The following is a 14,203-nucleotide window of genomic DNA, read 5'->3' on the forward strand; positions in this document are numbered from 1 at the left end:
ATCTACTCCTTACTAGGCTTGTTACTGGAGTTTCAAAGCCCACTCAGACGCAAGTTCAATACCTTCAGTTCCTGTACAAATGGTGTAGGAGAAGAAACTGGCGTGTTCCTACTCATTCTACACAAAGCTAAATCTTTGGTTTCCAAGTTTAAAAACCTTAAATCTGTAATCTTTGAGAAGGAGATTAGTTTGGGCATCCTCTGGCTAAATGGAGGGAAAAAAAAAAAAAAGGCAAATCCATTCAGAGAAAAGCTATCAGGAAGTAGCCGGGCTCAGGCACTGCGGACAACGGATGTTGAGGAAAGCACACATGGACATGCACACAAAGAACTGACAAAGACTTCGAGTACATGATTGCTAAGTTTAATTCAATGGTTATACCCAATCCTGCCTTGTAAAAAGAACAAAATTCCCCTATCAAAACTATATTGTGATGTGAGTACAGGCTTGTTTTTGATATAGCTCTAGAAAAAAGTTGGCACCAAATGCACATAAAAAAAGTTTTAAGGCTTAATAAAAATACAGACTAATAATTTCAAAATGCAGCTTAGAGGTTGAGAACAGAATGCTAGGTTAATAAATTTCCAAACACAGGCAGTACCCGATGTATAGAGCATTTTCCAAATTATTAATGGCCACTTCCATCAGGCTCACAGGGGCAGAAAGTCCTCTCCTGCTTCTCTCAATGACCAGACTACGAGGCACTCTAAACCCAGTTCTGCGGCCCCAGGGAGGGAAGGCTGGGGAGAGGAGGGAGGGCATCTCTCCACACCTTGTAGAGGTTTCTGCTAGTGTTCTCTGCCTCCATCCCCACCACTGCTCCCCAACCGCACCCGCGCCCCCTGCTGGTGGACAGGACTAGGTGGACAGCAAGGAAAGGGCCGCAGCCATAGGGCCTGGCAGTACGATGTCAGGGCTCCTTCCTTGCAAGCCAATTTGGCATCCAGAGACCATTTTCTTGCATATTAAAAACCACAAAAAACATAGTAATAAATGGTAGTTCATTTCTATCATGAGAATGTTACATTGTTAAGCAAAAGTTAGTGTGTTTGGGCTTAAACCCTAACTACCATTTATGAGATTTCCTAACAGTGGAAAAATGTTCTGAATTCCAAACAACTTTCCTCTAAGTGGCCATCTGAAGGGTGGACGCAAGAAGTACTTGAGAGAGTCACATGGAAAGTCTCTAGCCTCCCAAGTGAACAGGGCAGTTGGAAGGGGGTAAGCAAAGGGTCTTTGGTTGACAAAGCCACGTGCAGGTCCCCCAGCGTGCCCGGTGTAAGAGGCGGAGTTCGGCAGGGAGCTCCCGGAGGCACTTAAGTGTCTAGGCCACGGTGGGCGCATGGAAACACAGCGGTGTGGCTTTTCTCCGTTTCCGTCGTGATGCAGTATTTTTGGCACCCAGCGTTAGCTTGGGAGGCACTCACACCTGGACATCCCCCCACCCTAAGCCTGTCCTCTTGTTAACTGTTGGTGCAACATGATGAGGTGTAGGACTGAGACTGCTGCCCTGAAGGGTCCAATGGGGAGAAACTTTGCTGCTGGGACCGAGACACTCTGGCCAGCCCATTACCTCTGCCAACAAGCATCATGGAATCGGCCTGTTGAGCCTTCAGTGTCAAACTGGTCAATTTTCTGGACCAAGGTCTCCAGGCTCCTTCTGGAAACTGAGTATGGTCCAGAGGTTCCACAAAGCTTTATAAAGAGCAGGCAAGCAAAGTTTCTTCCTCTTGGTTGTACCTGAGCCAACTGCCTTTTTCCTAGAAAGGTGTCAGAAACAGGGCAGAGTCAGCAGTCACTTACATAAAGCTGGTGTTTTAGAAAAGCCCTTCAGATATATTTAAAGATTCGAACTGAAGAACCCAAGGTTCTGAAGTGCCTCTTCTTCCCACAGTCAACAGGAGTAACGACACGTGAAGGGTCTGAGTCATCCCGTCGCCTGGATGCATGAGGACAGTTCTACAGATGCGGCGGGGGGGGAGTGGGGTAGGTGCCCACGGGGAGAACTGCGGCTCCACGAGGGAACCGGCTGCAGCCCTGGACACGAGCGCGGGCCTCGAGGGAGGCCGCTGAGGAAAAGCGGGAACAATTCACAGCAAAACCAGCTTGGGTGTAAAAGGCAGAGGTTCCTACGTAAGATCTGGCCAAGGTTTTAGATGGCAGAAATGAAGTACCTCAGAGATCAGAGCACAAATCTTACTGTAAAGCATGAGACTGAGAGCGACTTTTTGGTTTTTGTTGACAGCTGCCGAGGACCAGCGGCCGAAGTGGCTCAGGCCGTGTGCAGAGGAACACACTGGGGCTGACCGGAAAGGAGGCAGCAGGGCCTGCAGAGGCCGTCCCAGGGACGGAAGCTGTCCCACGGTGAACGGGGTGAGGACCCCAGGGGCCAGAGAGCCCCGACCCCCAGCAGTAGTGTTTCGGCCTGTGCCTTGCTCCTCCGTCCTACAGCAACACACAGGTTGTTTCTTATTTTCTTGCCAAGGCTTTAAACGGAAACTGCTACCGTGCTAGTGACCCCCGGACCCCCGTTGACCAGCCCCACGCCACCAGGCCCCACCGTGGCCCCGCACCACCTGCCGCACGCCCCTCGCAGAACACCCTCCCATCTGCAGTTCCAAGTGAGTCCCGTGTTATCCCCACCAGGCCAGGTCTTGGCAGCCCGTGAGGTGAGGTCCCCCGGCTCCACGATGGTGGTGGGGCCCGAGCAGCGGCTTCAGGGGCACAGCAGACCCTCTCCCCACCCGGCTCCTTTGGGCTAAAAGAAACTACAGTATTTGAAATCCTATCTCTCGGGGTCCTCGTCTGGCTACAGGTGAAGCAGCAGCCCCTCTTAGTAGAAGGAGATACTGGATTTGCCTCCAGGTGGGTTGAGGACTTTGTTGTGAGAGCGTGGCCGCGGGCCCAACCTGGGCTCATGGCTGTCACCCGTGGGCATGGGCACCGGCTGTGGGGCGCGGCCCGCTTCTCCAGGGCCTCCCTTCTCACCCGCCTCTTCTCTGGGAGACGTGCTCGTTGCAGCTGCGGGACAAAGTCGGCATGCCATCCCGTTATAGGCCGCCCGGGACCAAACCGGCAAGGTGCGCGTACAGTGCGTGGCCCAGAGCAGCCAACAAGGCCACACCATGATGGGAAGAGGAGCGCACAGAGCCAGGCTTCCACCTCGTCCCAAGGAGACTGACTGGCAGAGACCATTCTTGAACTGGGGACAATGCTGGGGCTTCATACTATAAACTCCTTGATAAATTCCTAATAAACCGATTATCCTACACACCTGAGGGACTCCACTCCTTTTTCTTCCACTTCAAGAATCAGTAACAAACCTTCTCAACTTGAACATGACAAGGAAGAGAAGGAGTTCATCTCAACTGGGGACCTAACAAGGCGAGGCAAGGCTTGCTGACACTCTCCGGACTTCTGGATGAACGAGTGTCTTGGTTAGGGGCTGAGGGAGTGGTGACCCACAGCACAGCCAACTAGGACAGCGAGGTGGGGCTCAGAGTCTGACCACCCCCCCGCACCCCACGCCCCAAGGGCAGCTCTCCCACGGCGCAGGCCTCACGGTCTCTCTTCTCAGCCGGCACCTCTACTGCTCTCCTCTAACCCCCACTTCTACATCAGTGCTGCCTGGGCTACTGTTGGCCACAAATTCATTCCTGGCTCCAGATCCCTGTCCTTCACTACCTGAGATCAGCTTCTAGAAGGGGTCCCCGGTCGTGGCCTGGGCTGATCAACAATGCCAAGTGAAGAAAGGCTGGTGGTGACCAGTTGCAGCTGCGGGACAAAGTCGGCATGCCAGCCTACTTTTCTGGTCTTCTTCAAATACTACACATCCTCTTGGCAACAAACAGGACCTTGCTTGTTTCTGTCAGCAGGCCTGGGAGAGGCACGGAATAGACCCTCTCATCCTCTGGGGGCGTGGCGGCAACCCTACCACAGCACAGCGCTCGGGGGAAGGCACAGAAACAGCAGCTCACCTTTAGGGCCCGATCTGGGGTCTTCTCCTTCACATAAGAACACATGGTCCTGCAATGAGGCAAAACCCCAGGTCAGTAGGTGATTCACACGTTTTACCCTCATTCAAAAGGATGATGGAACTCAGGGCACAAACGGGCTTGTGTACATCTATGGTGGAGAGTTTCACCCCAGAGCGAAGCGGAGGGAACAGTGCCATGAGGCCCCGCAGCAGTGACGAGAGCTCTCCACCACCCAGACCTCAGCCACACACTCCCCACCACAGTCCCTCCGCCCCTTGGGCAGTCTGTAAAGCAAATCTCAGTATTTCGATTACCCGCAAATATCCAATTTAAAAATGTCCTTTAGGGGTGCCTGGAGGCCGGGGGCGGCTCAGACAGTTACGTGTCCAATTCTTGATTTTGGCTCAGGTCATGTTCCCAGCACTACACTGGGTGGACTAGAACTTGACAGTGAGTTCTGAGACTGGAAAGTGAGTTTTCCAACTCTGTTATTCACTGTTAACATGTCTGACTAGTCACGAGTCCCTGAGGATTTTAGGATAGTCTTTCCACTTAAAAAAAAAAAAAAAAGTATTAAACCAAAACAAACCAAACACTATGGTAGGCACTTTGATAGGGACTGTATTCTTTCTCCTGCTTTTTTGTGGGGATGGGGAGGGAGGAGCAGACAGAGGAGCTCATGCAGACCCCCTGCTGAGCGCAGAGCCTGACACGGGGCTCGATCTCACAAACCTGAGATCATGGCCTGCACCAAAATGAAGAGCTAGACACCCAACTGCGCGGCCCAGGCTCTGACGGGGTTGGGATCATTTAAACCTCTTCTCGGTTGCCAGGACTCCTGACTGCCCTCCAGTGACTGCTGTGTGCAGTCCTCTGCTTCCTGTTACCCTGCCGACCCCGAGGCATCAGTTACCCGACAGCTGGTCTGATGTGGACCTGACCTTCTGACCAGAATCTGAAGGTGGGCTGCGATGTTCTGTAAGGACCCGCATTGCTGGCTGTCTCTTGCGACGGCAGCCACGGATGCTTATTGCTGAGCTCCAGGATTTTATGACGCGTCAGCGTGATGGTGGCATTGGCATTCCATTCCTCCTCCATTTTCGGCTGAGCACACTCAGGACCGGGAAACTCCCTCAGCAGCAGCCCCCCCGGGATGCGACTCACGCAGAGATGCTGTCCTCTGCTCCAGCCACAAATCAGACTTTCTAAAAGTATTATCACAAGCCCCCAAACTCTCAATACTGGTTGAGTTTTAATCCAATGCGATTACTGTACTTACTGATGACGACTAAAAATACGGAAATTTTAGGTGTTCGATTCTACGAAGAGCTGCATGGCCCTTGGGCAAAGGAGAGCAGCAGCCTGTTGGTAGGGGCAGCCGCCTCCACCGGCACGCTGAGGCCAGCGTCCCCAGGCTTCACTCATCGCCACACCGGAGTGGGTTTCTGCGCTGACTCAGGGGAGCTGTGAAAGCCCATGACTAAGGACCACGCTCGGCAGAACCACGTCACCCGCTCCGCCTCTTCCCGGCAATGCACTGCAGCCGCCTCACAGCCACACCAAGGAGTCCTTGACTCCATCTTTGTCTCTCTTCCTTCCATGTCTGCTAGCTGAATGTAGCCCCTACCTTGGGTTTGTTTGGGTGTGCCAGAGGAGAAGTGGCAGCAACTGGGGACCCAAAGATGTCACTGGTCTTCCCGCCAGGTGGGTTCAGACGCTGTCGAGTGTGCACAGGTGTGGATTCGTCGAAGATGCCGCTTCCCTTCCCCCCTGCAGAAACAGTTCCATAACAGTGAGCACCCACGACAGCCCCCCTGCGCCACCCGCCGCCTTCATTACTTCAGAGACTCTCCTCGCAGGGACGCCCCAGTGCCAGTCCCTAGTTCGGGCCCACAGCGGGGGTGACCCGGTTGGTGAGCCGTACATCAACATCAACCCGTTTATCGGGGGCCTGCTGGGACCGTCATTTCTGGAAGCTGACCTTGACGGGCCTCTAGCATTTCCTACTTGGGACTCCCTTAACCTTGAACTTGTGTTGTCCTATTAAAGGATCTTCTTCCTTAAACCCATGGAAAGTTCTTTATGTTAAAAGCAAAGAGCTGTTGCATTTTTAGACTAAATATGTAAGAAATGAATTCAACAACAGGCCAAGGCAAACCTGTCATCTGGAAAATAACACCTATTAGTCATTCTGCTGACCTCATTCTGGCCGCAACAACCAGTGACAACTAGACATGTCAGCAAATTACAGACATGTGACAGCCTACAACGCAACTCTAAGTGATCTGATGAGCCATCATGGAAATATGCATCGAACGTGTAACGTCTCATAAGCTGATGAGTCTGGCCAGACAGCAAAGTCGACGCCCAAACGCCTCCGTGAAGCAGAGAGACGGCCACCACACACCCTGGCTGGTGTCTCTTCACTCGGCAACCGCCAGCACCTTTCTGTGGAGAGCTGTGCTAACAGAGCTGGGCTGCCGGTCATGGCCCTGGGCACCAAGGACTTAGAGTCTCACAAGGAGAAAGAAAGAGCATTCTGCTAACTAGCTAGCTAGATGGCCACACACGTTGGTTGGCCTTTCTGTGCCCTCAGAGGCTCAGCTGCAGAAAGGGCAGAACGAAAGGACCTGAGAGGCAGGTCCGGAGCTCAGGCACCAGACAGAACAATGCTAGGGACACAAATGCCCAACAGAGGTTCGCCGCGTCCCCCAGCACTGATGAAGAAGCGTCTCCTGGACGTAAACACCGCTCAGGGCAGGAGGGCAGAAGACAGTCCGTATGGCGAGCAATGTCTCAATGTACATGGAGGGGGTTTTCTCACTTTGGGGCATCTGAGGAGGAAAGCAGTCACTCCACTGCCCCCTCCCCGAATGTGGCTCCCTGCGGACGGGCTGCGGGACTCAAGACTGCTCAGCATGTCCTTTCTCAGAGCTTCGTTTTCGAGGGCCCACATCCCAGGCAGTCACTTCCTGGCTGAAACAGCCCACGCGGCGAACAGAGAAACAGAGCCCGCAGGAACGACCCAGACGCCTTGCTCCCTGCAGGCCCGCGGGGAAGGGCTCCATCAGGGGTTCATGCTCTCGCTTGCCTGCAGGGCCATCCTGAGGGTCCCCGCAGCCAGAGTGGACAGTAAAAACAGAGGGGCCTCTGGGACGCGGCCACATGGGGACATGGAGCACAAGCCCAGCGAGGATGGGAACAGAGCAGGGAAGAGCCCTTCTGGAGCAGGAGAACCGATCAAGAAGGTGCGGGGCTGCCTGTGCCAGAAATATGCGCTCATGTCATCTTTGCACCCACACACCTCACCTTCCAGGACCCACAGGCCTGGGCTGGAGATGCCCACACAGCACAATGCCAGGCTGCCGCTGGAGCCCGGGCAAGGGGCTCAAACCTTCTTGCCTCCATCTATCAACACTGAGGAGGTCGTTAAGTTAACAAGAGCACCGACCCTCGGGCCACAGGTGACATAAGTGAGTGAAAGCAAGTGAAGTGGGCAGAGCGGTGCCTGGCAGGGTCGGCCCTCAGGGATGCTGCTGGGCTGCCGTCAGCAAGAGCATCTCCACCACCAAGGGGGCAGAACTCCGGCTTCAGCTCACCCCAGACACTGCTGCTCCTGGTGGCGCTACAAAGGCTTAAATAAATTCTCTTTAAAAGGTGCATTCAGTTTTTTAAAAAGTGGAAAATAAAAGTAACTCAATTTGAAGTTTTTGGCTAAAGACACTGCTCATCAAAAAAATTTATTATTTTAAGATTTTATTTATTTATTTGAGAGAGAGAGAGATCACAAGTAGGCAGAGAGGCAGGCAGAGAGGGGGAAACAGGCTCCCCGCTGAGCAGAGAGCTCGATGCGGGGCTCAATCCCAGGACCTTGGGATCATGACCTAAGCCCAAGGCCGAGGCTTTAACCCACTGACCCACCCAGGCGCCCCCGAAAATTATTTTTAAATTATAAAACATAACCCAAAACTTCTTAAGACTTAATAGTCACAAATAACAGAGAAGCCAAGGACCCCGGTAACTGGCACCTAGAGTGCACAGAGCACGACAGGCTCCCAGAACCCTGGGCATCCTCCCCACACCCCAGGTCACCAGACGCCCGCGCTTCCTGCAGACCACAGACTTGCTATCGTTGGTCCATTTTTACTGTGTATGTTCAACTCCAAACAACGTAGTTCTGCTTCTGTACGTTATATAAAGGACCCTGCAGGTCTCCTAGTCGACATTTTGCCTGGAAGATGAACTGAGGTTTGGAGAAGGAAAAGGTGCTGAATTTAGTCATAAATAAATTCTAGATAGGCTTTAAAAAAAAAATTAATTCCTAGAGAGAGACAGTGACAGAGAGAGAGAGCAAGAGCGCGCACAAGCAGGAGGGGCAGGTGGACAGGCAGAAAGTCACCCCGACGCCACGCCCAGTGCAGAGCCCAACGACCTGAGCCGAAATCAAGGGTCAGACGTTTGACCGAGCCCCCCAGGTGCCCCCTAAGATACGCTTTCATAAGAACCAAACTGCAGAAGACAGACAACATGCTGGCAGAGTGGGCAGCGAGCATCGCACACATGGTGGGGCGCGCCGGGCCCGTCTCATGACCAGTCGGAAGCGGCTATCAGGATTTTAAACTGACCCAGCAATTCCATTTCAAGACACTTACCCAACGGATTTTTCAGGTTAAGTTTAGAGCATGAGCTCCGGGATCGAAAGGCCCCTGGTGCCATTGGCTAGGAGTTAGCTCCGGGGGTGGCAGTGACCCACCCCAAGCCTCTGTTTCCCTCTCTGTCCAGGGGCCCCCCACACCTACCTCCTAGGGGTGGAGAGGCAGCCAAACGAAAACACAGAAAGCACTGAGCACAGTCCCTGGCAAATGTGGAACTGTCCACACGTCTCCAGCACCAGAGTTAGAGCAGCGAGAACAATCTGGAAGATGTGAGCCAGGCAGCCAGCAGAGCCCGCTCAAGAAGAGTAAAGAAACAATGGGGGGGCATCTGGGTGGCTCAGTGGGTTAAACCCTCTGCCTTCGGCCAAGTCATGATCCCAGGGTCCTGGGATCGAGCCCCAGATAGGGCTCTTTGCTCAGCCGGGAGCCTGCTTCCCTTCCTCTCTCTGCCTACTTGTGATCTCTGTCTGCCAAATAAATAATGAAAAAAAAAAAAAAAGAGAGAGAGACACTGAGTATGACAACCCTTGGCGAATGCTCAGTGACGATCACGGGCTCAGTCACTCCCATCACCCCCCAGTTGCGCCCCTCCCCCCATCCTGGACCCATTTCTCAATCAAGCCTTCGCATCAGAGGGCAGGGGGCACACTGGGAGCTTTCCCTTTCAGCCTTCCCTTGAGAATTCATCACAGACTGTTTGCCAAGGGCACTTGCCAGGACAGAAAACAAACCCCAAAGACAAAACAGCCGCAGAAGCAGGAACCCGGCACAGGGAGTGAGTTCAGCGGCCGTTGCCGCATCTTGTGACCGTGCACCACACAGAGGCTCTCTATCTCTCCGCTCAAGAGGGGCCCAGGCTGCTGGCTGGAGAACCTGAGGCCGAGGGTCCGCAGAGCAGCAGTGCCCCAAGCTGCCACGCTCTCCAGGGAGCCCGCCCTGCCCCAGAGGCAGCTCTGGACACAAGGAGCCCGCAGCCAGCTGGGACAGAGCTGACACATGGTGGCTGTCCTGATGTCGCCGATACAAAGGGTGTATGGGGCTGACCACGCCGGCCCCACACCTGTAAGCTGGACGCGACAAGGGTGTTCCTCACTTTTAAGAACCACTTGTTTCTACTGTATCCCAAACTTTAACCCTCCACCCACCCTAGCAACCAAACCCCAAACTAGCTTTTGAACCTAATGCCTTTGCTGCCCTGGGTTAGGTCCCTGGCACAGGGCAGGAGCCTCACGAGCTTCGGCTCTGCAGGACTGACCTGCCGGAAATACAAAGTCCTGTGTCGGGCCTCTCACAACCTTGTTTTCCCTTGGGGACACAGGACAGGGAGAGCTCCTTGGCGAACTATCCCCATATGTCGGTCACTCAACTGGGGAGCCTACCGGCCAAGAAAAAGACTTTTCTAAGATTCTTTCCCACTGTGACTACTGCAAGGGGGACTGGCACTAAAGAACTACGTGGACGGGGTCATCCTTTATAGAGCTCTGATCCCAGTGATGATCTGAATCAGAAGAACCTCCCTCTGAAGAACATTTAAAAGCACAACTTGCACACAATTTCTGGCACTGCAAGGACCCACTGGAGAGCTGGGAGGGCCTACCTGTTGGGAACCAGAATCCCAGCATCCGCCCCTGTGACCTCAGTGCCTGGAAATCAGCCATGGTCTGGTGGCAGAGGGAAGAGGATTCAAGAATGACTGAGCTGGGGCGCCTGGGTGGCTCAGAGGGTTAAAGCCTCTGCCTTTAGCCCAGGTCATGATCTCAGGGTCCTGGGATCGAGTCCTGCGTCAGCTCTCTGCTCAGCGGGGAGCCTGCTCCCCACCCCCTCTACCTACTTGTGATCTCTGTCAAATAAATAAATAAAATCTTTAAAAAAAAAAAAAAAAGACTGAGCTGGGAACGCCTGTGGGACACAGCCAGTGAAGCTGCTGCCTTGGGCTCAGGTCATGATCTCAGGGTCCTTGGATCAAGCCCCGTGTTGGGCTCCACACTCAGCCAGGAGTCTGCTTTTCTCTCTCCCTCTGCCACTCCTCCTAATTGTGCACACTCTAATAAGTGAAATTTTAAAACACTCGGGGGCCCTGGTTGGCTCAGTGGGTTAAAGCCTCTGCCTTCGGCTCGGGTCCTGATCCCGGGATCAAGCCCCACATCGGGCCCTCTGCTCGGCAGGGAGCCTGCTTCCTCCTCTCTCTCTCTCTCTCTGCCTGTCTCTCTGTCTACTTGTGATCTCTGCCAAATAAATAAATAAAATCTTTAAAAATACATATAAAAAGCAAACAAAAAAATTAACAAAACAAAACCGTCCTTACATTCTAGAACTCTGACAGCAAGGGATAACCTGCACCAGAAAACATTTGAAAAGGCTGACATGAAGAAATAAAAAAATGTTATCAGAAGAACAGCAGAAAGAGGACAGACAGAGGCCAAAGGACTGATGATTCACAAAGGCCATACCTGGAGGGTTGGTCCTTTTAGGGATGTTCTGAGGCTCTTCAGTTGGTCCAAAAATATTAGATGCCATCCTATTGGGCCTGCTGGAAGGAACAGCTTCCTCTGGACTTCCAAAAAGATTGCTGGCCTCTCCTCCCGGGGGCTTCATGGCCCTAAGAGCAGAGAGCACCCGAGACTCACAGATCGCCCTGATTCAGTGTGCATCCGTCTGACCCGCTCCCCTCTGTCCTGCGCCCTGGCCTCACCCATCTGCCCGGCCCCTGAGCACTTGTCGCCGGAAGCTGGTGCCAGATCCTGTGCCCAAACGGTGGGTGACAGCAGGTTGTGCACCTGCAGCAGCTTTACTTGCTGGGAAAGCCAGTGCCACAGGTGCACGGGGCTCTAGTGTTCCCATCAGTGATGCCACTAGCCCCGGGTCTTAGTAGAACCCCTAAGACCCCTTTGGAGAAACAAAGCTCGTATCAAGTCTGGGGTCTCTGTCTGGGAAAGACAGCCTCACGGCAAAGGACGTAGCCAGAGTTGTTTGAAATGACCAAATGGTTAAGTTTAGGTGGTAGAAATGCAGTATTTCTTACATTATTGTGTACTTTAGCTTTACTGTACTCTGCAAACAAGGGAAGAAAGCAGCACAGTGGCCTCGTTACCCAGGAAGGGACAGTGGCAACGCAGTGGGCGGTAGGGTCCCCCCACCTTGCAGGGGTCATGCAGATCCTACAGGCTGCCCCAACAGGGTCTCGAATAAGGGGATTGAGAATGAAGAGGTAATTCTGATAAAAACAGAACCCACAGTGGCTCAGTGTGGCCTTCGCCAGGCTCCCCGTCAAGGGCACTTGCCTCCAGGACACAAATTACAGAGGGAAGGTGGGGACACCAGAGAGCTCAGAACTGACTGCAAGGGGACGCGCTGAGTACAGCTACCTTGTCCTCTCTTGTACCCCCCGGCGCTCTAGTAAACGGTGAAGGACACACATGGGGCCAGAGGGCTTGTGACAAAGAGCCACAGAGACAGCTTGAGGGGACAATGGCACCAGCAGCAGCAGGAAGACAAAAGCCACTCTCGCCTCCAGGTCCAGAGCCTCCCCCCGAGAGCTGGTGTCTGTGTTTCAGGAAAGATTTCAGGGAACGGGTCAGACTTGGAGAGAAGCTGTAATGGAGAGACCCGGATAAACTCTCTATAGGCGCACAGTCTGCGGAGCACAGGGAACACCTCCCGTTGGGGATGGCCGAGGCACCACAAGTGGACAGTTCCAAGTCCCCTGAACATCCGATCACCCCTCGGCAAGAAAACAGAAGAGGCAGGGCCTGGTGGTCTTCAGCCTCCACCAGACTCCTGCCCTCCATAGCCCAGTAAGACCGGAGGCCCCGCGAGGCTTGTCCCGCTCCGCAGGGCCTTTAGGACGGCTGCGGAGATGCAGTCTGGCTGATCCCAAGCAGAGGCTCCGGCTTCATGCAATCATCCAACCAGGAAGAACACTCTTCTTCCACGTCTTGAAAGGAAAAGTCCTCTCCTCCTAATAGCATCTCCGGCACGAGAGCCCCTGGAGAAGTGTGGCTTCTGACAGCAACCGCCCTGCAGGTCCAGGGGGTTTAATCAGGAACTGCCACGTTCGCGGGGCCTCCGGGGCCAGGCTGTGGAACAAACCGGCTGAACCCATGGGAGCTGTGACACAGCGTGCGGGCGCCCCTGGAGCCCTGCGGGATAAACCTGTGCTGCCATCGCTGCACGTGGAGACGTGGGTGACTGAGTCACCGTTCCGTGGTCGGATGACTGGTGGCTGAACACTGACCTGACTCCCCCAGACTTACAGGGTTTTCGGCAAGTTCTTCCCCGTGTTACCTACTGGATGTGGTATTTACCTCGACAGCTGTCGCACACACACTCTCCTCTGCCGTTAGGGCAAGGCTGGGAGACAGAAGAGGATCTTGGAGTAATGAAAGCTCATGGGCATCTACAACCATCGAACCTGACAAGGCTAGGTGGCCACTAGAGGAGCGCAGAGCCAGGCCCTAGGGGACCCCGAGATTAGGGGAGCGCGGCGCCAAACCCTGGAGGCCCCGGGATTAGGGGAGCGCGGGGCCGGGCCCTGCGGGACCCCGAGATTAAGGAAGCGGGGCTCCAGGCTCCGGGAATCCCGGGATTGAGGGAGCAGGACGCCCGGCCCTGGAGGCCCCGGGATTAGGGTAGCGCAGCGGCCCGGGGGAGTGGGCGGGATTAGGGGAGCGCGGCTCCAGGCCCCAGGGACCCCGAGATTAGGGGAGCGCGGCGCCAGGCTCTGGAGGCTCCGCGATTAGGGGAGCGCGGCGGCCCGGGGCAGGGGGCGGGATTAGGGGAGCGCGGTTCCAGGCCCCAGGGAACCCCGAGATTAGGGGAGCGCGGCGCCCGGCCCTGGGGACCCCGGGACAGAGCCCAGGACGCTGACCCCCACCCCGCGGCCCCGTCCCCCGCGCACCGGCGCTAGCACGGCTACCGGAGGGCGCGGCCCCGCCCACCCCCTTGGTCCCGGGCTCCCCGCGGCGGCCCCGCACACCGTTCGTCCAGCGTCTGCGGGTGAGGACACGAGGGGAACGTGGGCCCAGGAGGAGCAGCGCGGGCGGCGCGCCTCGGGCCTCCAGCCCACACTCTGCGGGGCACGGGAGCGCTTCCGGACCGAGCGCCCGCCTCTCGGAGCGGGACGCGGGGACCGCGGCTCTGTGAGGTCACCCGGCACCCGCAACCGCGCCGGCCACGTGACCGCGCCCGCCACGCACCTGGAGCCGGCCCGGGCGCCCTCACTCTCCGGGGCCTGAAACATGTCGGCCGTAGTGCAGCTCCTCCTCGACCGCCGCACCGCGGTTCCCGCCCAGCCCTACGCAGCGCGAGGCCCGCCCACCCGCGCCTATTGGACGCCGTCGACGCCAGTCACGCCGCCGCCGCCTATCGCGGCGCCGGGCCGCGCCCCCGCCCACAGGGAGGGAAGCCCCGCGAGGCTCGCGCCGCGCTCGCAACCGATTTGGTGATAGCAGATGCCGCTCAGGCCTCGGGCGCCGACATTGGGCAGCAGGGCTGCGGGGTGGGCCCTGACCCTCCCTGCGCAGGCGCAGGCGCAGGCACGCACTCCGGAAGCGCCTCCCGGCAGCAGGAGGC

General features: G+C 55.6%; 1 protein-coding gene across 1 annotated transcript; it reads right to left on the bottom strand.

Annotated features, from left to right (window-relative positions):
- Window positions 1-350: 350 nt before the first annotated feature.
- On the bottom strand, window positions 351-13,943 carry JPT2 (Jupiter microtubule associated homolog 2). Its single transcript, XM_032328686.1, has 5 exons — window positions 13,828-13,943; window positions 11,083-11,231; window positions 5,605-5,747; window positions 3,978-4,026; window positions 351-3,021 (listed from the first exon to the last, which is right to left on the bottom strand). Exons 1-5 carry the CDS (start codon window positions 13,869-13,871, stop codon window positions 2,834-2,836), a joined length of 573 nt encoding a protein of 190 aa, XP_032184577.1. The 5' UTR covers window positions 13,872-13,943; the 3' UTR covers window positions 351-2,833.
- Window positions 13,944-14,203: the final 260 nt, after the last annotated feature.

Source organism: Mustela erminea, chromosome 20 (genome assembly GCF_009829155.1).
Source record: "Mustela erminea isolate mMusErm1 chromosome 20, mMusErm1.Pri, whole genome shotgun sequence".
Lineage (NCBI taxonomy): Eukaryota > Metazoa > Chordata > Mammalia > Carnivora > Mustelidae > Mustela > Mustela erminea.

Coding starts and splice junctions, on each gene's coding strand:
- JPT2 (XM_032328686.1), bottom strand. CDS start 13,871: ATGTTTCAGGCCCCGGAGAGTGAGGGCGCCCGGGCCGGCTCCAG. Junction 5,748..11,082: donor TAAAAGGACCAACCCTCCAG/GTATGGCCTTTG, acceptor CTGTTTCTGCAG/GGGGGAAGGGAAGCGGCATC. Junction 3,022..3,977: donor CCCCAGATCGGGCCCTAAAG/GTGAGCTGCTGT, acceptor TTTGTCCCGCAG/CTGCAACGAGCACGTCTCCC.